General features: G+C 38.4%; 1 protein-coding gene across 4 annotated transcripts in view; it reads left to right on the forward strand.

Moving 5' to 3' along the window:
- RNGTT (RNA guanylyltransferase and 5'-phosphatase) overlaps positions 1 to 27,700 on the forward strand; it is a 264,091-nt gene that overhangs the window by 43,384 nt on the left and 193,007 nt on the right. For all 4 annotated transcript variants that reach the window (XM_068551481.1, XM_068551478.1, XM_068551480.1 and 1 more), the window contains one exon: positions 24,228 to 24,363. In XM_068551481.1, coding sequence (XP_068407582.1) covers positions 24,228 to 24,363 — 136 coding nt within the window. The remainder of the gene's footprint in view (positions 1 to 24,227; positions 24,364 to 27,700) is intronic.

Below are 27,700 nucleotides of genomic sequence, written 5' to 3' on the forward strand. Positions count from 1 at the left end.
AGTAAGTTTTCTTTGCCTTTAATTTTTGCCAGTTTCATTACTATGTGTCTCGGCGTGTTTCTCCTTGGGTTTATCCTGCCTGGGACTGTCTGCGCTTCCTGGACTTGGGTGGCTATTTCCTTTCCCATGTTTGGGAAGTTTTTGACTATAATCTCTTCAGATATTTTCTCGGGTCCTTTCTCTCTCTCTTCTCCTTCTGGGACCCCTATAATGCGAATGTTGTTACGTTTAATGTTGTCCCAGAGGTCTCTTAGGCTGTCTTCATTTCTTTTCATTCTTGTTTCTTTATTTTGTTCCACAGCAGTGAATTCCACCATTCTGTCTTCCAGGTCACTTATCCATTCTTCTGCCTCAGTTATTCTGCTATTGATTCCTTCTAGTGTATTTTTCATTTCATTTATTGTATTGTTCATCTCTGTTTGTTTGTTCTTTAATTCTTCTAGGTCTTTGTTAAACATTTCTTGCATCTTCTCAATCTTTGCCTCCATTGTTTTTCCGAGGTCCTGGATCATCTTCACTATCATTATTCTGAATTCTTTTTCAGGAAGGTTGCCTATCTCCACTTCATTTAGTTGCTTTTCTGGGGTTTTATCTTATTCCTTCTTCTGGTGCAAAGTCCTCTGCCTTTTCATTTTGTCTGTCTTTCTGTGAATGTGTTTTTTTTCCCACAGGCTGCAGAATTGTATTTCTTCTTGCTTCTGCTGTTTGTTCTCTGGTGGATGAGGCTATCTAAGAGGCTTGTGCAAGTTTCCTGATGGGAGGGACTGGTGGTGGGTAGAGCTGGGTGTTACTCTGGTGGGCAGAGCTCAGTAAAACTTTAATCTACTTGTCTGCTGATGGGTGGGGCCGGTTTCCCTCTCTGTTGGTGTTTGTCCTGAGGCGACCCAGCACTGGAGCGTACCCAGGCTCTTCAGTGGGGCCAATGGTGGCGTCTGGGAGGGCTCACACCAAGGAGTACTTCCCAGAACTTCTGCTGCCAGTGTCCTTGTCCTCACGGTGAGCCACACCCATATCCCTGCCTCTGCAGGAGACCCTCAACACTAGCAGGTAGGTCTGGTTCAGTGTTGGGGTCACTGCTCCTTCCCCTGGGTCCCAGTGCACACACTGCTTTGTGTGTGCCCTCCAAGAGTGGAGTCTCTGTTTCCCCCAGTCCTGTCGAAGTCCTGCAATCAGATCCTGCTAGCATTCAAAGTCTGATTCTCTAGGAATTCCCCCTCCCATTGCCGGACCCCCAGGTTGGGAAGCCTGACGTGGGGCTCAGAACCTTCACTCCAGTGGGTGGACTTCTGTGGTATAAGTGTTCTCCAGTTTGTGAGTCACCCACCCAGCAATTATGGGATTTGATTTTATTGTGATTGCGCCTCTCCTACCATCTCATTGTGGCTTCTCCTTTGTCTTTGGATGTGAGGTATCTTTTTTGTTGAGTTCCAGTGTCTTCCTGTAGATGATTGTTCAGCACTTAGTTCTAACCTTTTTTTAAACTTATTTTATGGTTATCCTCAAATCTCTAAATAATATGTTTATGTTGCTGTTTATTAACTTTAGGTGAGTTCCTAATGTGGTCATGAGGATGTGGCTCACCAGTACCTCTGTTCCCACCTGTCTTTTCTTCTAGTTTCTCATCATGGGTAAACTATTATTGTTAATTCTTCATCGATCTTGCCTGTATATTTAATCTTCCCTTTATCCTAATAACCCTAATGTAGTGTTTCTTAACTCTTGTAAGATGTGGACTTTAGAGTTCTCTGTCTTCCATCTACTTCTGTTATGTCAGCTCTAACTTTAATATTGTCAACTCTGTTTACATTTACATGCTGTTTGTTAAACATAGGGTTTTTGTTTTCTGTAAGTGTATGGTTGATTTAAATGGTGACAAATACTTAAAATTTTTTTTCTCACTGGAACTATCGTTTAGATTAGTGGAAAGGAATAGATTTCTTTTTTCATGGCATGAAGAGAAATCACTCTGATATTTCAAACACACAGGAATTTAATACATAGAATTGGTTACAAAGGCATTGAGAGGATGGAGAAGCCAAAGGGTCACCTGGAGTTCAGCAGGCTGCTACTGCCTCTGGTTGGAGCCCGGTTAGCACTTGCTGTCCAGGTGCTGGAGGAGGTACTGTACTGCCTGCCTGGCTGCTGCCCTGGGACCACTCACCACTGCTGCACAGCAGCCACTCCCAGGGGGCTCTCCCCTAAGGAGCCGTGCCGTCATCTGTGGCTGCTGCCTTCAGTGCTGCCACAGATGCTGCCAGAAGCAGATCAATAGGTTTCTCCCTTCCTCTTTTTTTCTAATCTCCTTCCAGAGAGCTGGCAAGGGAGTCTGGGAAGGGTTATTTGCTTACTTCCCAAACCAAGATCCACTGAGCACACAGCTGCAGGGATGGAGCTGACCACCAAAGACAGCCAACTTGCCCAGAGTTCAAAGTCATGCCTTCTCTGCCACATCAAGTAGAATGTTTCTTTTGTTGAGTTTAAATAGGTTCTTTTTTACTCGAATAATTGCCTTTACCCTATAGTCAAGTTTTTTCAAGGTTTTAGTCATTCTATTTCTTATTTCAATTATTTTTTGTTATCCCAAAGACGTCTCTTTTAGAGCCTTCTATGATTTCTAGCCTGTGTATAAAGCTCTGGTCCCAACTTTTATCCTGGTTGGATGTAGCTTTCTGGATTCCATGTTTTTCTTTCCTCCCCTCTCCTTCCTTCCTCCCTTCCTTCCTCCCTCCCTTCTTTCCTTCTTTCCTTCCTTCCTTCCTTCCTTCCTTCCTTCCTTCCTTCCTTCCTTCCTCCCTCCCTCCCTCCTTCCCTCCCTCCCACCCTCCCCCCGTCCCTCCTTTCCTTCCTTCCTTCCTTCCTTCCTTCCTTCCTTCCTTCCTTCCTTTCTTTCCTCTCACTTTTCAGGGATACCTCCTTAAATCACTTCCTAAGAAAGTATGTGTAGGAAGTAACCCATAAGCATGCTTAGGTGTATGAAAATGCTGTTGCTCTTGTCCTGAATTTAGTAGTTTGCTTGTGTATAAAATTTTAGATTAGAAATGGTTTTCCCTAAGAATATTAAAAACCTTACTTCAATTTCTTCTATTAACCTCTGCCACTGATAAAAGGTGTGATATTATTCTGATTCTAGTACCTTGTAAGTGGTTCGCACCTGGAAACTTTTAGAATTTTCTCTTTATTCTTGTCCTAAAATTTCCCAGTGATGTCTAATTATGTGGGTGGCCGCCGCCCCCCAACCTTCCCATTCATTGGTACTTGGTGATCTCTTTGAATCTGAAAACCTGGGTTCTTCCATTCAGGGTAATTTTATCTTATCTCTGATATTTTATTTCCTCTCTTTTTTTTTTTTTTTTTCTATTTTCTCCTTCTAGACCTACTGTTGGTTGTTACACCACCTAGATTCTTAGATTCTTTTTCTTCTCTTATCTTTTCTGTCATACTTTTCATCTCCTGGTCTCCTTTTCAGCTTTCTGGGAGATTTTCTCATTTTCTTTCTGTATTTCTAATAAATTACTAATTTCAGTAATTATGCTTTTAAATTTCAAGAGTACCTATGCATTTTTACTCTCTGCTTATACCTTTTTATGCCAACCTGTTCTTAATTTATGGACATGATAGAGTTTTGAATCTCTTATAAGAATACTAACTGAAGGGTATAGAGTTACTTTCTCTTTCTTGAATCATCTTTCTTCTTCATGTTTCTGGTTTTCCTTAAATGTACAGTGCTCCTTGGTTGGCTGTTTGCATTTAAAAATGAGGCAGAAAAACTGCTTGGAAGAAATTCTGTGAATGTGGACCGGGTTTGTCAGCTTGAGACCTTTGCTTTATGATAAGCAGTTTGGCTGGAGGACCTTCAGTCCTACTACCTGGAGAGGTCTTTACTTCCGGGCACCATTATCCATGTAGCTGCTTTACCTCACGGTTTGGTTCAGTTTCTTTAGAGAAGGGCCCTCCAGTTTTATTGATTGATTGCTTAGGAGTTGGTTAACCTGTATGTCTTGTCTGTGAGTTGTGGGGATTTAATTGTTGTACATTAGTTAAAAATAACCAATTTCTCTTTTTCAGTCCCTGTTGTCACTCTCGTTAGTTGATGTTTCTGGGTCTGGATCTTCTTTGGGATTTTGCAAAATAGGCAGCTCCACTTGTGGATGTTGCTACCTTTGTGCAGTGCTTCTCAGCACTTCTCCATCTGTTTCTTGTCTAGCAGAAATTTATTGCAGTAGTTCATCCGGTGATGGTCTTCCCCCCTTTCCTTCATTATCTTCATTGTTGGGTGTTGTGTTAGTTATCTGTTCCTACCTAACAAATTACCTCAAGATTACCCCCCTCAAATTTAGCAGCATAAAACAACAAACATTTATGATCTCATGGTTCTGGGGAACAGTTTAGTTGGGTCGTTCTGGCTCAGTGACTCTCTTGAGGTCGCTGTCAAGCTGTCGGCCAGGGCTGCTGTCACCTCGAGGCTCCACTTCCAGGCTTACTCTTGTGGTTGATGGCAGGCCTCAGTTCTTTGCTGATTGTTGGCCTGAGGCCTCCATTCCTTGCCTTGCGGGCCTGTCCATAGGCTGGGTGGGGAGGAAAAACTTGTACCCACTATGTTTAGTGTTTGGGAGTTTGCAGATTAAACTGAGGAAAGAAGAGAAAACAAGTTTATTCGTATGCCTGTGGCAGTGCGCAAAAGAAGTGATGTGCTAAATGACTAAAGTTAGGGGCATGCATATATATATATATATACGTAACTTAATAGGGGAAAGGGAATGGAGACAACAGGCTTCTGTGGGAAGAACAAATGGGTTTCTTTAGGAGAACCTGTTTTTAGGATAACAACAGGAGAGAAGAAAGTTTATGATAATCTTTGTTATGCTGGTGTGATTGATCTTTTCCATCTTCTTCACGGCTGTAAAATTCCCCCAGAGAGGGGTTTTAAGGTAGTTTCACTCTCAGTCTCCTTCCTGGGAGTGAAGCTGCTCCAAAGAGGTGATTTACGGTGGCCTCATTCCCAGAAGTTTCTGCTTTTAGTCAAACGAGGGAAGCTCTGGGAACGCTTCTTTCTGCACCTCTTGAATCTCAAACGTCTTCAGCTTAAAGCAATCTTCATACTAACTCTGGGGTTCCATGTGGTTCTCCACAGCTGCCTGAATGTCCTTACTACACGGCAGCCAGCTTCCCCCAGAGCAAGTGATCCAAGATATTTCAGGATATCCAGGATGGAAGTAGTAGTCTTTTTATAATCTAAGCTAATCTCAAAACTTATTTACAATCACTTCTGCCATATTCTGTTTGTTGGGAGTGAGATACAAATCCAGCCCACACTCAAGGGGAGGGAAATTTGGCTCCACCTCTTTTTTTTTTTTTTTTTTAAATTATTTATTTATTTATTTATGGCTGTGTTGGGTCTTCGTCTCTGCGCGAGGGCTCTCTCCAGTTGCGGCGAGCGGGGGCCACTCTTCATCGCGGTGCGCGGGCCTCTCTCTGTCGCGGCCTCTCTTGTTGCGGAGCACGGGCTCCAGACGCGCAGGCTCAGTCGTTGTGGCTCACGGGCCCAGTCGCTCCGCGGCGTGTGGGATCTTCCCAGACCAGGGCTCGAACCCGTGTCCCCTGCATTGGCAGGCGGATTCTCAACCGCTGTGCCACCAGGGAAGCCCAGCTCCACCTCTTAAAAGGAAGAGTATCAAAGAGTTTGAGGACTTGTGACCATATTTTGAAAACCACCAGATGGCTTTATACTTAAAAAAAAAAAAAATCTAACTTTGTTATCATTTTGATAGTGTCTTGGGAGGAAAAGGAGCCATACTGGATCATTATATTCCATCGTATGAATGCACCATAATTTATTTGAGAAATCCTGTGTGGTTGAAAATTTAAATTGTTTTGAAATTTTTGCTTTCATAACAAACAGTACTGTGATAATATTATTCTAGGTAACTTTCTTCATATGAGTAATTATTACCTGATAGTTCATTATAACCACTTACTGCTCTATTCTATATGCTCTAGAATGCATTTGTGGGAATACACTCACATATTTTAAAGTAAATTATTAAATATTTTTGTAGCGTTTTCTGCAGTGATATTTAAGGACCATGTTTTGAACTAGTATTTTTAATAATTATTAAACAGATTCATCACCGAAAAGTTTTTTTCCAGTCACTTTTGGTTTAGTTTTGGCGTTTTATGACTGCACTAGATGGCAGCAGAGGACCAGCTTTAATTCAGGCTGCTTTTGTGATGCAGTAGAATTCTGTTACCCCAATGCATTGTACATCTAATACATCCCAAAATACTAGTTTGGGACTATTAAGAATTTAGTGAGGATTAGTGGGATCATGTATACAACAGTACTGAAAGCATAGCAGTTTTGATAATGTTGCCATGTTCTTTTGTGCATTGCATATGAATTATATTTGTAGATGACTGTGTAGTGTGTCATTTTGGACCTAGTTTTGTAAAAACGATTTTGCCACATTAAAGTCTCTGAAAGTGTTTTGTTTGCTTCAGGAAACTGATGTTCTTATGTTGGAATCTCAGAAAATGAAAGAATGATTTGAAGATTCTCTTTTATCTCATGTGGGTTTTGCTCTCAGTTGTTCATGTTGGGAGCAAAGGAGTCTATAGAAAAACTTTGTGTTGGAATGTAACTCTTCTGTTTTAGATAGTGAAATTTTGTTCGTAAGGGTAGAACAGTCGTTGGACTTGTACATGGTATATGCAGAATAGCGATTTTGATATATATGCTCCAATTATATTTTGGGAAAGAAATTTCTATAACCATATGCTTTTGTTTTTTAAAATTATACATCATATAGTATCTTTACTTTCTTTAGGAACTATATTCAGTGTTTGCATGTTTATGGTAATCTGATTCCCAAAAGGCATTAGTATCTGTGAACTAGGTAAAGAAATTGAAAATGAGTAATTCTGACAGCTCTTTTTTAAATTGTGAGATCTGGTTTGAAGATTTTATATGCAGCCCATCTTAGAACAGTATGTTCCTGGCTTTCAGCCCAGCTCTGCTGTTGCTGCTGTTTTTGCGGGCAGGTGAGCCTTTCTGGACAAATTTTATTTTCGTAACATCTTAGACTTTAGAAAATTTAATTTTTAAAATATTTTTGCCGGGGCAGAGAACTAAATTGTCTCCCAATGAATTATTTAAAATGGCTTTTAAGCCTTTTAAGTGTTATATTATCCTGATAAAATGTAAATGTAGCTAGAGGTACAGAATACAGTATATAATGAGAACAAATAGAATTGCTCCTTAAATTGTAAACTTTAAGCAACTGCACATTGAATCGACTCTGTGATCTGGCCTTGGTAGTTGCCTTAATACGACGAGTCCATATTATATTTAATTTTGTAACCTCAGTGGTTAGCTACTGTATTTAGTATTTAGCTGTTGACATTGTTGCATCTAGACTTTTTCCCGGTAATTGTATGTGAACGTGAACAAAGACCAGTGGAAACCAGTTAATTTCTGATAGTGTGATTCATTAAACATTTCGTACTAATAAATTGGGAAATTAAGTCATTTAAAACATTTGGTGCACTTAGATATAATTTTATGTACTTGTATTTCCCTATGTGCATAAAGCGATATTAAATAAAATCAAGCATCTTTGTGTTATGCATCTTCTACATGCGTTTTTAATTATCTTTCTTAAATATAACCTAGCCGTGCTATTAGTCTGGTTATACATTTAAAATAAATAATGGGATTTTTATAGTAAAATATGTGTGGTAAAGTATAATATCTGTGTTAAACGTAAAATTATTTCAAATTTCTTGTAGATTAGGTCTTTCCCTTTCAGTAAAATAATTGAGAAAAAGATTCATTGTTATATAGTAGAATTAAGATACACATAAAAGATGTTGCTTGTTTTATAAAATTTCTAATTTTTGACAAGTTTTAAATGGTAGCTGTTCTGACGATGTACTTGGAGCCACCAAATTAAATATCTTAGTGTATGGTCAATTTCTTTTTTTCTTTTTCTTTTTTTTTTTTACGGTCAATTTCAATAGCAAAGTTTTGAAAGGAAAATTAGTTTGTACCTATTTTATTTTATTTTTAGTATATTTTAAGATTGTCTAATTTTTTTTTTTTTTTTTTGAAATTTGGAAGTATATCTAACTCCAGAGTTTTCAGATAAGAGGGATTGTGAGCCTGTGTTAGGTATTCTGCATAGTCAGTAGAATCATGGACATATAAAGGTAATCATGTAATAAAATTCTAAAAAACAAAAATACTTAAGTATATTAGCTTGTAAAACAGGTCTGTTTTTGAGAAGCAGTATAGTGTAGTGGTTAAGAGCTTGGGTATTGAAACTAGACTACCTGGGTTCAAATCCTGAAGTTCCCATACTTACTAGTCATGTGACCTTAGGAAAGTTATATAACCCCTGTAACTCCCAACCTGCCCATCTGAAAAATAGGGATTACAGTAATAACTACCTCCTAGATGTTATGGGATTAAGTAATTTCATCTAAATCACTTAGAATAATGCTTAACATGTGCTTGGTAAGTGTTGTTAATAGTTACACCTTCTACCAAATTAATAGATTCATTAAAATAAAATAAACCGAACTCTAACTTTCTAAAGAGAAATTCCATAGTCATGGTAAAGTTCTATTTTTAAAATTTGAGCCTATTTTAAAAAAGAAAATTTAAGACATGGTTCATGCCCTTAAATGGCTGTAAATCTAATTGCGATATTAAAATGGGAATACATGAGAGAACAATATGAAATATAATTTCCTATAAATGATGTGACATAGACTCTGGAACGTAGGCATTCTTAGGAGGAAGATGACTAGTGGAGAGTCAGTAACATGGGCAAGAGGAGCAACACGAAGTCATGAAGCGGAAACAGCCTGTCTGAGCTAGACTGACCTAATAATTGCTGTAAATCCAGAATCTCTGTTAAGTTCTAGCCACTGGGCAGTAAGGTGCTTAGATTAGAAGAAGACAATTATTATACTGGTGGCTGGTGAAACTGTTAGTGTATATTTTTACACATGTCAAGAGTGTTAAGAATTTCTGAGCCATGAGTTTTTGATTTAAATTTTGACGGTTACACCAACTCCTACTTCTTCTTGGGTTGTTATTAGGAAGTTGTAAGGTGGGAGATCCTTTACCTCAATCATCTTGAAGTTGAAGGCCGCTTGGGACTGCTGCATCAGTAGGTTAGCCCAGTGGCCTTTGAGGTACTTAGAAGAGCTGTTTTTTTGGAATACAGAGTATGGCAAGAGAGTGTCTTTCATAGCAATACAGAAGGCAGGGAAGTGAACACTTGAGGAGTGGTTGCTGCGGAAGGGGAAGCCGCCAACCTACTTCTGTGACTGGAGGAAGAAAGAGGTAATGTCACAGAGAGCCAGCCAACCGAGACTCCTCAAGGGGGTTTCCTGACAGGAGGCACAGGAAGCCCCTATAGCAACACTTTTTTTTTTTTAAAGGGGTGTTTTTGGTTTTTTTTTAATTAATTAATTTATTTTTGGCTGCGTTGGGTCTTCGTTGCTGAGCGTGGGCTTTCTTTTTAGTTGTGGCGAGCAGGGGCTACTCTTCGTTGCAGCGTGCGGGCTTCTCATTGCGGTGGCTTCTCTTGTTACTGAGCGTGGGCTCTAGGCGCAAGGGCTTCAGTAGTTGTGGCACATGGGCTCAGTAGTTGTGGCACACAGGCTCTAGAGCACAGGCTCGGTAGTTGTGGTGCACGGGCTTAGTTGCTCCGCGGCATGTGGGATCTTCCCAGACCAGGGCTTGAACCCGTGTCCCCTGCATTGGCAGGCGGATTCTTAACCACTGCACTACCAGGAAAGCCCCTATAGCAACACTTTTATTTTCATTTTCAGTTATACTCAAGGACGATTAAGTGAACCTTTTTGGGGACCTTTGTGAAAGCTTTTATTGAAAGTAGGTTATATTGGCATTCAGCTAGTGTAGGCAACAGGGAGTTTCAAATGTTGCAAAATGTAAAATGTGAAAACTAGAAGACTGGGATTAGAACTAACTTGTGATCTTGCTTAGTCTTCTTTCTCTTCTCTTTTTAATCCTCTGCTCCTTTTACCCTAGTCAGTATCAAAACAATATTTCTATAACTAAGAAGCGAGGGAAAATCTACGGACTATAACTTTTGAACAGGCGTTTTAGTGGAAGCTCTTTTTTTTCATATGTTTCTAAAAATTTTAATTTATTTTTGCTTATTTTGGCTTTTGTTGTTTGGCTTTTCTCTTTTCCTTTGCAATTTGAGTATTAAGGATGGTTAGAGGTTATTTAATCCAGTGCTTTGCAATTTAATGTGCATATGAATCGCCTGGGGATCTTGTTAAAATGTAAGTCTGATTCAGTGAGTCTGGGATGGGGCCCAAGATTCTGCATTTTTAACAAGTTCCCAGGTGATGCCAGTGCTACTGGTCCAAGGGCCACACTTTAAGTAGCAAGAATCTATTCCAGTTTCTCAGGATGAGGATACCAGAGAGACCATGATTGCTCAGTGGCCTATACCTAATTAACAGTTGTGGGCTTGAGTTTTTGTTTTTGTTTTTGTTTTGGGGCCATGGCACTCGGCATGTGGGATCTTAGTTCCTGACCAGGGATCGAGTCCGCACCCCGCGCAGTGGAAGCACGGAGTATTAACCACTGGACCGCCAGGGTAGTCCCTTGTACTTTTTAATGTGACGAAAAGCCATATTTCTGAGCATAAGGAGATAGTTACAAACCAAGAGAAATCCTCCTGTCCCCCTAATTAGATGGAACTCATTTAGCCAATGTTATTCAGTTTGAATCTTTAAGATGTATCTTAAGATTTTTCTCTTGCTAACCTTATCACTTTTGAGGATTTGAAGAGATTGATTTATCCAACTGTGTCCGTATTCAGTTATGGTTTTAGAGTTCTTGGATTTTGGACTTTAGGTGACCATTAAGAAAAACATTTAAATGAACTTAGAAGATATTAAAAAATATCTATGTTGTATTCAAACCTAGTCTTTGAGGTAGAAGCTTCTTGCTATAGGAAGGTAAATTGTTATGTTTTTATTTATGTAAGTTGACTGTTAACCTATACTTTATTTTCAGACAGTTACAAACTGGTGAAGGTAATATAACCAGATAGTTTTGTGTCTTTGGTAGTGCCTGTATGAATACTTTTTGTTCTCACTTGCGTTTGAATCTAGCCTGGTTTTTCTTGTGCCTTAAGTGCTGTTTGGGATTGTCGCAGGGCTGGAGGTGGGATATATGTGTGTGTGTGCGCCTGTGTGTGTGTACATACTACTTGGGTGAAGTGGCACTGCATCGTAAGAACCCTTCCAACCCTTTAAGAGTCCATAATTCTCTAATTCTTTGTAGATTGGTGGAAAGGAGGAGGGAACATACTCTAGCCCACAGAAGTGGCACTTAGCAAGATGCATATTGCTGGTAGCAAATAATTCAGTCCTGATTTGACAGTTCTTTTCACTAGTTGAAAGGTATGCTTTTATATTCTACTTCTTGCATTTCCCTAAACTCTGTTAATTGGTTGATCTTATAAACTTGTACATAGAAAGGGACTTGATCAGCTACTCTTACTGTTATGATAATTCTTATGTTTCTTTTAAGCTGCTAAGGGAAATATGAACCCATGTAGATTTAATATATTTTATATATATATATATATATATATATATATATATATATATATATATACACACACACACACACACGCACACACTTTAAGTTTGGCCGTACTGTGCGGCTTGTGGAATCTTAGTTCCCCGCCAGGGAATGAACCCGCGCCCTCAGCAGTGAAAGTGAGGAGTCCTAACCACTGAACCGCCAGGGAATTCCCTTAATTATGATTTTATTTAAATTATCCTTTTACTAATTTTTATATAATGAGCTAGACTGTGGGACAAAAACATGGTAATTCTCCATTATGTACAATACCTTTTGGAGTAATTGTGTATTTATTTATATATTCTATTATTGTTAGTAAATCTTAAGAAGCTGTTTTAGTGCATTGGAATATTTTAGGCTCAGGTTTGTTTTTATCATTTTAGTGTTTAGGAAACAGTTTCCTAGACAGATTGAGAGATCCACCTGATTCAGGTTCTTTGATTTGAGCTCTTTGAGTTATTGCTCACTCAGGTAGTGCAGCCTCTGATTTTACAAAATTTTCTTGGGTTACAGCTCTTCATAGAAAAAAGAAATAAGGAACTACTTACTGTAGTTCTTGCCTGCCTTTATGTAAAGATGCATATAAGCTTGAGTTTGTGGGCTGTGGGTAACCTTCACAGAGAATTACCTGTGGTTTACTTTTCTGCACTTCAAAATTTTTGGTTCACTCATCTCTTTTTCCTCTCTGTTCAGAAGAGATGTCCTCTTCTTCCCTGCCTACAGGAAATGAATCCTTTCTGTCTTATCCAGACTTTGTTTATTAATGACCTTGACTCTTTTTTGGATTGTGTAAAGTAGTAGTCATAGTATTAATAATAATGATATCCAACCTTAATTAAGTACTTACTATGTGCCCTGGACATAGTATAATAACAATAGCTTACATTTTATTACCATGTGCCAGGTACTGTTCTTTATTCTTCATATATTAATTCATTTAATTCTTTTTCTTTTTCATTTTTTTTTTAAGGTGGTAAAATACCCATAACATAAAATTTACCATCTTAACTATTTTTAAGTATATAGTTCAGTGGTATTAAATACATTCATAATGTGTGCAAACATCACTGCCATTCATGTCCAGAACTCTTTTCATCTTGCAAAACTAAAACTCTATACCCTTTATTTATTTTTTATAAATTTATTTATTTATTTATATTTATTTTTGGCTGTGTTGGGTCTTCGTTTCTTTGCGAGGGCTTTCTCCAGTTGCGGCGAGCGGGGGCCACTCTTCATCGCGGTGCCCGGGCCTCTCACCGTCGCGGCCTCTCTCTTTGCGGAGCACAGGCTCCAGACGCGCAGGCTCAGTAGTGGTGGCGCACGGGCTTAGTCGCTCCGCGGCATGTGGGATCTTCCCAGACCAGGGCTCGAACCCGTGTCCCCTGCATTGGCAGGCAGATTCTTAACCACTGTGCCACCAGAGAAGCCCTCTATACCCTTTAAATGATGATTCCCCATTCCCCAGTTCTCCCAGCCCCTGGTAACCATCCATTCTACTTTTGGTCTCTCTGATTTCTCACGACTCTAGGTACCTCGTATAGGTGGAATCATACAGTAGTTGTCTTTTTGTAACTGGCTTATTTCACTTAGCATAATGTCCTCAAGGTTCGTTTGTATTGTAGCATACTTCAGAATTTCCCTCCTTTTTTAGGGCTGAATAATATTCCATTTAATATATATACCACATTTTACTTACCCATTTGTCTGTCAGTGGGCACTTGGGTTGCTTCTACACTGTTGCTGTCTTGGATAATGCTGCTTTGAACCTGAGGGTACTAACTCGTTTAATTCTTGCAACCAGCTTAGGAGGTGGAGACTTTGGATGAGGAAACTGCATCTTAGAGTAGTCAAGCGATTTGTGCAAAATCACACAGCTAGGAAGAGCCTGTCTGGGATGAATGTCTTAACCTCCACAGTGGACTCCCACATATCTTGCTATGTTGGTGCCTTCTGTTTTGCCTATAGATATCTTCCCCCCTATTTACTATATATTAATATATAATTAATGGTATATAATAAAATACCTCTATAACTAATGTTCACTAATGAACAACATATAGTATATTATTTTATCTTTTAACATGTGTTGCATTTTAGCTGTAATTCAGCTCAATTAAAAGTAAAGTTAAAATTCCTTGAAGTGGACTTTAAGGCTCCCACTTGCTCCCCGTATGCTTCTCTTCTATCAGAGGCAATTCTTTTTTGTACATATTAGATTTATAATTTTTAGAAAACTTAGAGTGATAGAGTGATTTGAATAGGACCTGTTATTTAGAGTATAAGAGATTTCATGAAAGGGAGTTTTGAGTAAGAGTTTGAAGGTAATGTATTTTAGGACAAGGTATAGTTTTACACATACGTAGGCTTAGCAGTAGGCATGTACATATTTCTGAGCAGTGGAGGATGGCAAAATGAGAAAGGGATAAGACAGTTGCACTTCTGAAGTTAAAAGCATATACCTAGGGACTTCCCTGGTAGTGCAGTGGTTAAGAATCCGCCTGCCAATGCAGGGGACACGGGTTCGAGCCCTGGTCTGGGAAGATCCCACATGCTGCGGAGCAACTAACCCTGCGTGCCACAACTACTGAAGCTCTTGCGCCTAGAGCCCGTGCTCTGCAACAAAGAGAAGTCACCTCAATGAGCAGCCCACGCACTGTGATGAAGAGTAGTCCCTGCTCAACGCAACTAGAGAAAGCCTGCCTGCAGCAACGAAGACCCAACCCAGCCAATAAATAAATAAATAAATAAATAAATAAATAAATTTATTTTTTAAAAAAAAGCATATACTTAGGAGTTGGGCAGTTAGAATCATTTTATAATATTTGATGAGATTTTTGGTTACAGATGCCTGCCTATTTTTTAGTGGTCTAGATGGCAAGCAGATTGAATCTGGTGTTACAGACTCTGGAACTGGAATTTTCTTCCCAAAGCCCATAATGATAGCACTGGTACCATTCATACTTCATGAAAACAAAGTAAGAAAATTAAATTTTTAAATTGTTGAGTGGTTTGGAAGAAATTTACTCTAAATCTTATTATATACTTGATTATTGGTATTATGTATCATTAATTCTGTGGAATGGGAGGGAGGACTCTAGAAGCTGATACTGGGCCCTACACCTGCCAGATTCTTTTAGAGCGTTGATTTTTAAGCTTGCACAGACTAAATCTTTCTGGTTGAAGGGGGTTTCTTGAAACAGAAACATCTGTGCTTTAAAAATTTTTACTCTCTATTAATAGAAATAGGCATACATGATATTTTAATGAGAAGGCTTGGAGGATTTGGGAATTTTTTTTTTTTTAAATGGTAGATACCCCTAGGTCTTAAAGATTTACTTGCGATGAATTACCCAAGTTGAAATAAAAGTCTTTTGACTGATGATTTTTCCATAGACAAAGTTTACCAAGTACCAAACTTAAAACTCAGATGAACATAACATAGTGGAAAATTTGCTGTATAAACAACATATAAAATAAAGATGACTATGCTTAAGTAGGATACATTTAAATGTTGGCAAACTGTTCAAATGTTCAGTGGCATGCTTTTGACCTGCCGTTTAACATACAATTAACATTCTAAGATCAGAGGCTGGTTAGACAAGTTTGACAATTAAATTTGTGGGGAAGTGAATGGGCTTTGCAGTTTAAAATTAAATAATACACGTTGTCTGTTTAATTACTGTTGTATGTATACAAGTGATCACATAATAGAATGAAGCTGTGGTCTTAAAGTGAATTTAAGACTATAAAACTTTAATCACATCTGTTTTATAACTTTAAATTCATGTGATATGAAGATTAAAAAGGAGCTAATCCTTTTGAAGAAGTCTACGCTGCGTATGGAATCAGTAAATCAAGATAAAAATACCTGTTAGGTTGGAATCTTTTATAATGTTGAATGAAAATTTTGATAGTTTTTGATGAAGAGAACTGTCTTCACAGTTATGTGAAGAATATGTTAGGACTGTGTCTTCATTTCAGTGATTGTTAATAGCAGAAATAAAAAATTTAAAAAAGGTTAGGTGGCGGTAGTGTTAACTGTTTGTGTCTATGTTCTCTTTAATTTGTTAATGTGAAAATAAGAATGACCTTAATATGAGTTCTTTGAGTTTCTGGGAAGATAAAATAAGGTAAAGCTGTACTTCAAATAGTTTTTGTTTTCAAAGGTTGAAATGTTATTTGTGTCAGATAAACAGATTATAGATAGCATTATGTTTGAAAGTAAAGCTGTGTGTAGGGATTACATTGTTTTATCATCAAATATTGGTCTTTTTGTGGAAGCAGTGTAAACGGTGATGGTTTCAAGTTATCTGAAGTCTTTTTCTGAGATTCCTTAATTTATGTTGGTAGACTTTAGGTTGTGTTTCCATAGAATTGTAGTCTAAATGGTGGCTAGGTTCCCAACCTAGCCTATAAAGCTTGCTTAATTCCTAAGGTAGCTAAATCATTTGCTGTGTTTGTCTGCTGTGAAAAGTGACAATATGTACTGTTTCAATACAGGTAACCAAACAAACTATATTGCAACAAATAAAGAAGTTTATAAAAACTCTGTTGGGGAAAACGAATTTGAATTTTATAAGATGAGGAGGAGCTAGATTGAGAGCATGATGGAGACTGTGAGGGGACTTTGTGACACTGATTATTTTGTCTAGGTGGATCAAAAACTCACGACTTTTAATTTTGCTTGATACAGGTGTGTCACTAGCCTCTATAAGAGCTCTCTTAGGCTCATTAATGGAACTAAGTGAACAAGGTGAGAAGGAGGAAAATGGTTTTTCATTTTTAAAAATTGTGGTAAAATATACATAACGTAAATTTCTCTTTGGTTTAAGAGTTGAAGGAAATGGGGGGAAAATGGGTTAAAGAGGATGTGGATATACTTTGCAAAAGAGATTACCAGAGATCAATTTTACTGAGCAGTGAGCTAGTGAGAGAAAAAGGCAAAGTGTGCCTAAACCCCCATGGGGAAGGAAGAAAGCTGGGGTTCAGCAAGTCAGCAGTTCTTGCATCATTTCTGGAATAATGTCTGACAGGTGTTGGTGGGTCAGGGCCAGAGTCTGACCAACTGCTCTTATGTCAGGAAGGTTTATGATTGTATCTGGGGAAGTGGCTCTAAATTGTGAATTTCTTTACAAGAGATTTTAATGTAACTATTTCTCTACAATCTTGAGAATTAGGTTTCAGAGGCTGTATGCCAGTTCTACTGGGAATAGAAATGAGAGGAAATGTAGCTGGTATAGAAACAGTAGAGGTTTGGCAGTGAATTCTTATGAGGGAAAAGATACAAAGGGAAGGTAGACTCTGGGCTTAACATTGTACACTTATCTCTCTTGAAGGACAGGAAATAGATGGCATATCTCTTGGCATGAAGTTATTGTGTAAAGAGCTGGTATCACATAACCATTGGTGTTGAGGATAGGTTGGGGGACATTACAGTGTGGTTCTGTCATGGGCATATATAACTTACTTGAATTCAGCAGTATATAGTGGGCAAAATGGGAAAAAAACAACAACAACCAAACAGCATATCCATTAGCATTGCATCGACTGTAAGCAGTAGAAATCAACTTTGGCTAATGTAAACAAAGGAATATATTGGAAGGCTGGCTCTCAGGAGAACCAGTCTCAGAAAATGGATAGGAATCAAGGGAAGCCAGGCAGCAAGGACCAGAGCCAAGGTCAGGCACAGGAACACTTGGAATAGGAAGCCACCCATAGGCACTTGGTGACGGTGCCTCTGCTGTCGCTCTGAATCATTTTTCATCTATTCCTGTGCCTCACTGTCACTCAAGTTAAAAGTTCTGGGAAGGGAGCATTTGGTTGTCTGACTTAGACCCTACTTCCAACCTGCTAGAGACAGGGATAGAGAAAATCTGGGCCTTTTGGTTTCTGATGTAAAAATGAAAAGATCCATGTCCGTATCCTGTCTGTCACTACTCCCCAACGAAACTGAACAGCGACTGCTTCCTCCTCCAGTGCTCCACGGCTCAGCAAATAAAGTGCACTCATTCCTCCTGCCAGAAGCTTGGGAGTCCTCCTCGGCTTCTTCTGCCCCTCAGCCCCACAGCCAGTCAAGGGCGCACTATCCCGTCAGTCTGCCTCTTAACACGTTTTGAATTTATCTGCTTACCTCTAAGTTATCATTGCCACCGTAGTCCCACTTGGAGTACCATAAAAGCCTCATAATTTCTCTGGTCTACAGATCGGTTCCTATCCTATAGGAGTATACATTACGTGGAGGTGAACTTTGAAAAGTGCAGGTCAGATTGTGCTGTTAGTTTGCTAAAAGCCTTTCAGTGGTCTGTGTTTCTCTACCTGCTATTTCTCAGCTCCCGTTCCACCCTTTTAAACTGTGATGAGGGACTCCGCAAACTGCATTTCTCTGACTCCCTTGCCAGCTCGCCTCCTGTTGGGTTTTACCATGGGGAGCATGGAGGAATTAGGAAGGTGAGAGAAGGGACTTCTCTTGTTTCTACTTTCTTTACCCCTCCAGCCGCCAGCGACAACTCTTACTTCGTTCCCAGCTTCTTTTGGCACTCCCAGCACCAAGCGCACTGCTCCCTCTCAGAGATGCCAACTTCTGGAGGGTGCATCTTAGGCAAATGAGTGCCACTTGCATTTCCTCACCCACTAGGCTGTTTGAGTATCCTCCCTTCTGTGCTTCCTCTGTAAGAGACTGAAACTTGAGGTGCTGTGCTCCTCTCCTTAGAGGTCCAGGTCTTAGCCATTTGGTGCCACCTCCTTAGAGGTTTGAGCCCTGAGCTCCGTGGACCTCCCCACCCTCTTCCAGGCTCAGCAACGCCCATCCTCCAAGCTCCTGGCCTCTGATAACACGCCTCTTCCGTTTTGTTCCCGCAGCCCTTTGGGTGGTAGTGCTTCTTGCAGTTACTCATCTCTTGTTATCTTCATGTTCCCTTGTTAACCTTTTCAGCTTTCCAATATCTTTGTAACCAGTTTCCTGTATTACATCTCTTGGGTTTGAATTACCTATTATGGTTTCTGTTTGTCTCATGCAAGTGGTTTTCCACTTTCTGGAATAAAGTGAAAAAGAGTTTTCATGAATCACTAAGTCCTTGACTACTTCTCTAGACTCAAGCCATGCCATTTCCATCTTTCTCTCCATTCTTCTGTATTCTGAATTTTTTGTTGCCAAAACACGCACCTTCTGTTTTTGTCTCAAGGATACTGCAACTGGTAGACTGTACCAAGCACTGGTTCTCACCACACACCCCATCTCCCCTTGCCTTTTCCCTCCACCCCCCACAGAAGTTGCTCGGTTAACTTCTGCACAATGCAGGTAGAGGCAGGATACTGTAAAGGCTGTCGAGATAGATTATTGTCTAGGTTTTAATAACACCTTTGCTATTTTGCCAGCTTTATGGCCTTGGGCAGGTTACTTACTGTGGTTTCAGTTTCCTCATCTGGAATATGGGGACAATAATTTTCTCTACATGGTAAGATTGTTGTAAGGCTTAATTGAGTTAATATAAAGGGCTTTGAACACTGCTCCCTGCATAGCCGTTGCTCACTAAGTGATCATAACCTGCTGTTATTATCAGCTACATGAGAATCCCTCTGGGATGCCTTTCCTGATATCTAAACTCTGACAGGTTCTGCCTTTTGTATGCTCCTGTAGTGCCTAGTACTTCACCTTGTCAATACTTATTATGTTTGGGATTATTTGTTTAATGTCTTGTTTTCTTGCTAAGGGTACAAATTATATGAAGTTAGGTGAAGAACCTGTGCTGTTCATTGTTATATTTCTAGCATCTGTGCCTGATAACTTGTTGGCCCTTTAGTAAATATTTTAAAAAATTAATTGGTTAATCATTTAAAACAAAAAACCATAGTGAGTTTGATAGGAATTGGTACAAGAGATGGTGGTGAAATGAATCAATTTAAATGATCAACTTTTCTGTTTTTATTACCCACTATGAATGCTTTATAATAGGAGAGGAGAAATACCTTCTAATGTTGAAGCTGCTGTGGTATATGACCATCGAGGTTTAACATCCCATCTTATTTTATTGCCAAAGGAAAAAAACATTTCTCAGACTCTGATTAGACTGTATTTCTATTTTTTGTTTTTTCTGTAGCTTTAATATTTTTCCCCCTGGCTTGTAAAAGCAATTTGTGCTTACTTCTATAATTTCTTAAAAGTACAAAAAAGTATAATGAGGAAAGCAAATATTATTGATAATTCCGCATAGAGATGATAATTCTCTGGTGTAGGCTTTCCTGTCTATTTTACTATTCATACAGAGTTTTTTATCTCCCTACCCCTCATAGTCATACATTCTGATTTTTAACTTGCTTTTTCTTCATTTACTGTATTGTGGATCTCTTTCCATATTAATGAATATTGGTGACAAATTTAAATTATAAGATGTTTAAAGATTATTTTACCCTCAGACTGCTTTTAGGAATGTGAGTTAAAACTCTAAGGTGGTATTAATTACCAATATTTTGTTTTTAATCAGTTTTCCTCTTTAATTATGTACTTCCTGAATTGTATTAATGTATAATTGGTGGTTTTACTTGATTAGCTATCTCACATCTCAGTGACTGCTGCGAAGGATAGTTTCTAGTCAAGCTGGAAAACCAGTATTTAAAGTAAAGCAGTTTATACGGGAATTCCCTGGCGGTCCAGTGGTTAGGACTCTGCGCTTTCACTGCCGAGGGCCCAGGGTTCGGGGAGCTGAGATCCCGCAAGCCGCGCAGCGCAGCGATAAATAAATAAATAAATAAACAAATAAATAAATAAAAGCAGTTTATAAATTTGGCTTTTCTGTTATTTATATGGTTTGGTGTATATACTTCAATATAAAGAGTGAATCAATGCTTTCTAATTCAGTGAAACTTCTGTATTTTTGTCTTTAATGAGAATGGATATAATACAAATAATTTAGTAATTCTGTATATTAAATTTGCAATTGAGGTTATTTCCACATTCCTTACCTTTCTTCCCTAACGGGAAATAGCTTCTTATTTTTCATGGGTATCACGTAACAAAAGTACATGTGATTCGGAATGACTGGAGTTCAAACCAAAAATCACATTCCAGAAACTTCTGTTCCAAAGCCTGAAAATTTATATGTGCAGAAGAATCCCTGAATACCAACTGCTAAATAATTTCTCTGATATCTCTGCAGATGCAAGCTGAGTTTCCCATGAGCAATCCTTTATAGTGAATTCCATCTTCTAATGCCTTTCCTTCCTTGGTCTTTTAAATCTGTTTATGCATAAGTATACATAGATAGTATTTTCTTTTAATTGATACTCCACTTGAAGTAAAAAGAAAAGTCTGATAGTAAGATATGTATGCATTCATATATATATATATATATATATATATATATATATATTTCAAATAAGTGTGTTAAAAAATGAATAGAGAATAATTATGACAGAAAAAGCAAAATGTACCAGCACCCTGGGGTTTAATACTTATTCTATTTGAACATAATATTTAATTCTGAGCTTCTGGGCAGCCAGTGAAAAGGGAAATATAATTTCTGTTATCATCTTATGATCAGAAGAGGGAAACCGTTTCTTTCTTTCTTTCTTATTTTATTTTTTATTTTTTATTTTTGGCGGTGTTGGGTCTTCATTGCTGCACGTGGGTTTTCTCTAGTTGTGGTGAGCGGGGACTACTCTTCATTGCGGTGCGCGGGTTTGTCATTGTGGTGGTGGCTTCTCTTGTTGTGGAGCGTGGGCTCCAGGTGCGTGGGCTTCAGTAGTTGTGGTGCGCAGGCTCAGTAGTCGTGGCTCACGGGCTCTAGAGTGCAGGCTCAATAGTTGTGGCACATGGGCTTAGTTGCTCCGCGGCATGTGGGATCTTCCCGGACCAGGGCTCGAACCCATGTCCCCTGCATTGGCAGGCGGATTCTTAACCACTGTGCCACCAGGCAAGTCCTGTTTCTGTTTTCTGAATTCTGAAATTTGTTAGCATAAGCCAGCTTTTCTCAAACTGTGAATAAAGAATACTAATTCTGGACTTCCCTGGTAGCGCAGTGGTTAAGAATCTGCCTGCCAATGCAGGGGACATGGGTTCGAGCCCTGGTCCGGGAAGATCCCACATGCCGCGGAGCAACTAAGCCCATGTGCCACAACTATTGAGCCTGCACTCTAGAGCCCGTGAGCCACGACTACTGAGCCTGTGTGCCACAACTATGGAAGCCCGCACGCCTAGAGCCCATGCCCCGCGACAAGAGAAGCCACCGCAATGAGAAGCCTGTGCACTGCAACGAAGAGTAGCCCCCGATCACCGCAACTAGAGAAAGCCTGCGCGCAGCAATGAAGACCCAACGCAGCGAAAAATTAAAAAAAAAAAAAAAATTTAAATAAAAAAAACAGAGAGAAAAGAATACTAATTCTGCCGGATATTAACAGATATCAGGATTAAGTTTAGGAAATAATGGGCTAAATAAGATAAACAGACTTTTGTATGTTTTCTTTTTTTTTAAACTGGAGAAAAAGTTTAATAACATGTATACCTCCTGTATACATGGGAGAGACCCAGGAAAACTGAGTTACTCCTTACATGTTTTCTTACAACCTTAAATGTTCCTGATATGTATCTTGACTTTCCCAGGGAAAGATATAGTGTTTCCCTAATTTATTTTGCCGTGAAATCCGAAAAGTAAATAATAAGGTTTGCAAAATGCTGACCTAGGTCCTTAAACAACATGATGGATTGTGTCTTCAGCACCATTTTTGCAGAAGGTATCACAAGGCTTTTTATTTGCCCTATTCTTTTTTTATTTTTGGCCACTCAGCGCGGCATGCGGGATCTTAGTTCCCCAACCAGGGATCGAACCCATGTCCCCTGCAGTAGAAGTTCAGAGTCTCAACCACTGGACTGCCAAGGAAGTCCTTATTTGCCCTATTCTTATGTTGATTTAAATTCTCTTTGAAACACCACACAGGGCAAGGTTGACTTCTTCAAGAAGACTAGATTCTCCCTATCTACCAGGATTTGCTGCTTTTGGAAAGCATGTGCAGGAGAGCTTTGGGAACTAAGTATTCCTGTTGTCTGCCAGCCTGCTGGCCCGGCAGTTGGTCTGACTTTCTCAGATGCACAGTCAGTCCAGACTGAGGCTGATTTTCTTTTTCCAAGTGCAACCTGAGTCTTCACAATCCCCATCTCCTAAGGATACAGCCCTTTCAATACATAGCAAGGGCCCAAGTCCTTCACCTCCTCTCCAGGGGCCTGCTACGACTAATTATTTTGAAAACACTAGTAACAGCATGCTTCCAATCCAGTCCCCAAAAGTCAGCCCCTTTGGTCTACCTTGCTGCTCTTCGGCCTGTTGTCACACACTTCTGTTACCTTAATCAGCCCTCCCATTTCTCCTCGTCTGTCCTGAACACGTCTCTCTGTTTTTTAGAACACTTGTTTGTGGGAAACAAGTTGTCCTCTATATTAGCTGCCATGTACTATGTTTGCTTCCGTCCCTTTGTTGAACGTTTCTTCTGTTCCCCAGCCTTAACTTGATTTAGCTCCATCTTTGAGTTGCTGCTTTTTTTTTCTGACCTACCTCATGGGTAGGAAATTAGGCAGATGGTCCGCATTCTCCTCCTTTCTCAGTGGTACATCCAGACTGTTAGTCTTCCAGTGTTTCATTTAACAACAAACAAAACTGCACAGTGATTCTTCTGTTCCTTTGAGGCTCATGACTTTTAACTTTCTAATTTATTGCTGTCAGATTTCTCTCATTCTTTGAAGAGTTTGGTACCTGGGTATGGTCTCCATTTTCATCCCAAATCTTGCTGTTATCTGTTTGGTAGTCTAGCCTGTTGGTCTGTAATTTCCTTGACTTGAATCCATCTGGACTTTATTTTTATATATGGTGTGCAGTAGAGCTCTGTTCTTGACGATCGACTAATTGGGAATCAGTGATAGTAACTCGGCCATTTGAAGGATGACACATTTTAAAGTATATAAATTCCCCCATATATTGATTGGCTAATAAAAATTCTCATGAGCTTGTGTTAAAAAATATTTTAATTTTATAGTAATGAATGAGCATTGTACCTGAAATGGTGGTATCTGGTTATATCATCACATTAATTCAAAGAGAGGGGTTAGCTGTTCTGCTCACTGTTGTGTGGTGGAAGGAACATTAGGTACTTTGAGGTCTGGCCATTTGCAAATCACTTTCTTTTTTTACTGCAAAGTGGAGAGAGTAACCCCTAATTTGTATAGTTGTTGGGCCAATAAAATTCCATAATTACATATATGTGTGTTTGTGTGTTTTGTAAACTTTGATGTTTAAGATCTAATAAAAGTTAGACAACCGTTCTCTCCTAAGATGGGTTATAAGGTTGCTCTTGAACATCATGTTGTTTCCATAAAGAGCTTTGATTTCTCTATACCCTATGTTTTTTATAGGAAACAAAAACTTCTTTAAAAAAGAATTTGTTATTTGTGGTACTTTAATCTGAATGATGGTGGAGGGGGGGACTCTGGTGAACATTACTCCAGGCAGCTATTGTAAGTCTAAGGAAAAACAGTTCAACTGTTATTTCTTACGACTCTATTCTTGAATTTTACTGTTAATGTTATCTTTTTAATGTTTCATTTAAGGTATATGATGTTGATTGATGGCACAAATGAAGTTTTTATGATTGATAGAGATAATTCAGTGTTTCATGTTTCAAATCTGGAATTTCCATTTCGTAAAGATCTCCGCATGCATTTATCAAATACTCTCCTAGATGGGGTAAGTCATATTTTATCTTTTTTTTTAAAAAATCAAACATTGCTGTTTTTCTTTCTTGTGCAAGTAAATGTGTATTTTTAATAATTAAACAGGAAATTTAGAATCAGATCCAGTTTTTTTAAAAAGTTTTTTTTATTGGTGTATAATTGACAGTTAAACAATTGAATCTAGTTTTTGTTAAGATGTTAAATTCCATTTATCTCTTACCTGCACTTACTGTCACTTGATCATTGTCTTAGATACAGAATAAGTGAACAAAATTAAATCTTAATTTTTTTGTTCTTTGTGATTGAAAAAAATTCTTATTGAAAAACTCATTTTATTGTTTTACTTGTCAGTCGAATTTTAATTGAGTGATATGACATATCACATTTTTCCTTGGTTCTTCAGCTATATGGACTAATAGTTCTTGTTGAAAGAGGATCGTGCCTTTGAAAGCAGCCACTTGTACTTTTACATTTGAATTTTGAAAGCTGATAAGAATTTTCCCATTCAGAAAATCTATATTTAATAATCACAAAATCACTTGATTAAAAATATTTTAACTTTCTCCTGTGCAGACAGCTTTCTTCTCCCGCATTCTAAATGCATTGGTTCATTGTAAATAAAAATTAAAATAATACAGAACGTTACAAAAAAGCTGGTAAAAATCACATGAACTCCTACCATTGGAGTAACTTCTGTTATCATTTTGATGAACATTATTCCAGACTTTTCTCTGTGCCAGAACATTCAATCTTAACATCTGCTCCTGAAGGATTCACATTCATATTAGTAACAGTAACTCAGAGAATAGATTCTTAAACAGAATGTCTATCAGAATCTTTTGGGGAGTTGGGACCCCTTCCAGTCCCAGTAAGATTCTGAGTACAGGTACCTCTGCCCTGGCTGAAAATGAGTACTTTGGTCAAATATGTACCCACGTGGATAGTTACATAATTTTGCATGAAAAGGTTTAAATGTTAATCTGTTCTGTAATTTGTGTTGTTTTCACTCAGCAATGTGTTTTGGACCTTTTTCACATAAAAGTCTGAATGATAGACCACTGTATATGTAAACACTGTAATTTGGGGTTTCCAGACTATCTTGCTTATGAAAATTATAGGGGGTGCTTGTTAAAAATATGGCCTATCCCAGTAGCCTATCCTAGACCTAGTGAATTAGACTCTCCCAGGGGTCAAGTTATCTTTATTTTTAATAAATGCCCAAGTGATTTTAATTAGGCAAGTTTGACAAACAATTCTGTAATTAATTTAGCCAGCCCTCTGTCGGTGGACATTTGGATTTTTTGTAGTTTTTTGTACTATAAGACGTACTTGTATGCATATCCTTATACCTTTTTCTTTCACAGTTGTGCAGTTTTATAATTAAGATTCTTAGAAGTGAGATTCTACTTAAAGTAACTGAGGAAAAAAGAAGTAAATTGGCACAAATAATTAGGTTTCAGCTTGGCTTGCTTCAGGCTGGATCTGGGGACTCAAGTGATATTGGGCATGCTGTCTTTCTCTCTCTTTCTTTGCTTACTTGTCTGTCTGTTCTCACTCTGCATGAAGGCTCTTTCCATGTGGGAGGCAAGTTGCCTTGCAACCCAAGCAGAAAGGGAACTTTTTTCTCCCAATATCTATATATCAATCCCAGGGAAGATTCCAGAGGGCCTTGCCTGAGTTATATATATATCCAAGGAAGAGTGACAGTGGAGGCCAGGAACTCATTGGTGGCAGTACCACTTGGCGTACAAGAGGAGTGGTCCTCCTAAGGCAGGGACAGTCACCTGATACACTGTACTGTGTTTACTGTGCTGGATTTGAGGGCATTACCCATTTTAAACATTGACATGTATAATTGCCACCCTTCTTTCCAGGAAGTTTGAACACATGTACAGTTCAGCCATCCATTTGTAAAGGATCTATGCACTGACTTAAACACTGGGTTTTGAAGATTTAAAACCTTCTAATTTTAAATGACTTTTTCATTTTAGGAGACAGTATAGCATAGTGGTTAAGAGCCTGACTCTAACTGATGGTGTCTTATTGGCTCCATGAGTTATTGTATGAGGGCCCTAATATCATTTACTCAGTTTCCTCATCTGTAGTGAAGTTAGGCTAATAACAGTACTTTAGGTCTTGGTGCTGTTGTGAAGATTACGTTGGATAGTTTATATAAAGTGCTGATAATAGTGTCTGGCACATAGTGAAATAAATGTTTACCTCTTAATTTATGTGAATTGTTAAGGAGGCTTAATATTTTTTCACTTCTTTTTTACTGTATTTAGTACAGTACAGAATTACTATATTTCTTCTGTGAGTTGCCCATTCGGATCTTTCATACATTTTTCTGTTGGGTGTTCATGTTTTTCTTACTGATTTATGAGAAGTTTTTGTCTATTGGGGTATTACCTTATGACCCATATTTTGAAAAAATATTATTTTTTCTGGTGTTTTCCGTGGCACAAGTTTAAATTTATGTAGGTAAATTATAAACACCTTGGTTTTTAAAAAACATATATTTATTGGAGTATAGTTGATTTACAATGTTGTGTTAGTTTTAGATGTACAGCAAAGTGAATCAGTTATACATATACATATATTCACTCTTCTTTAGATTCTTTTCCATATAGGTTATTACAGAGTACTGAGTAGAGTTCCCTGTGCTATACAGTATGTCCTTATTAGTTATCTATTTTATATATAGTAGTTAAACACCTTGGTTTTTAATATTTGGCCTTTGTGTCATTTTAAGAAAGAGATGTTTTTACTTCAGAATTATTATAATAGTCCCCTGTTTTTCCTTCTAATACTTTTATGGTTTCATTTACATATTTAAATATTTGATCTATCCACGATACATTTTGGTAAAAGGAGTAAGATAGGGATACAGTTTTATTTATTTCCAAATGTCTAAACGGTTGCCTCAGCACCAGTCTGCTAATGTAATGTATTTTTCCTTTTTAATTAGATATATCATTTTTATCGTACATGGGATTCCCTTATATTGTTGTTTGTTTCTTGATTCGCTTTCCCATTCCATTAAAATTTTGGTCTTCCTGTGGTAGTTTTAGGTTGACTTACATGCTGTAACTTTAGCATACAATTTAATGTCTGATAGTGCAAGGATATCCAATCTCTTGGCTATTCTGAAATTTGTCACTTAGATTTTGCTCTCTTTATTTAGCTTTCGGGTGAACAAGGCTGTTTGGGAAGTTAGGCTGAATTAGTATGTTACACTTCGTGTGCAAATCTGTACAACAAGAAGCTTGTATTTTTCTCTGCAGAATGATCTCTGGTAGGCTTATCTCCAGACCATTTACCTTTCTGTTTGCTATGTTTGGTTGTGTGGT

This window comes from Eschrichtius robustus, chromosome 9 (assembly GCF_028021215.1).
Source record: "Eschrichtius robustus isolate mEscRob2 chromosome 9, mEscRob2.pri, whole genome shotgun sequence".
In the NCBI taxonomy this organism is placed as follows: domain Eukaryota; kingdom Metazoa; phylum Chordata; class Mammalia; order Artiodactyla; family Eschrichtiidae; genus Eschrichtius; species Eschrichtius robustus.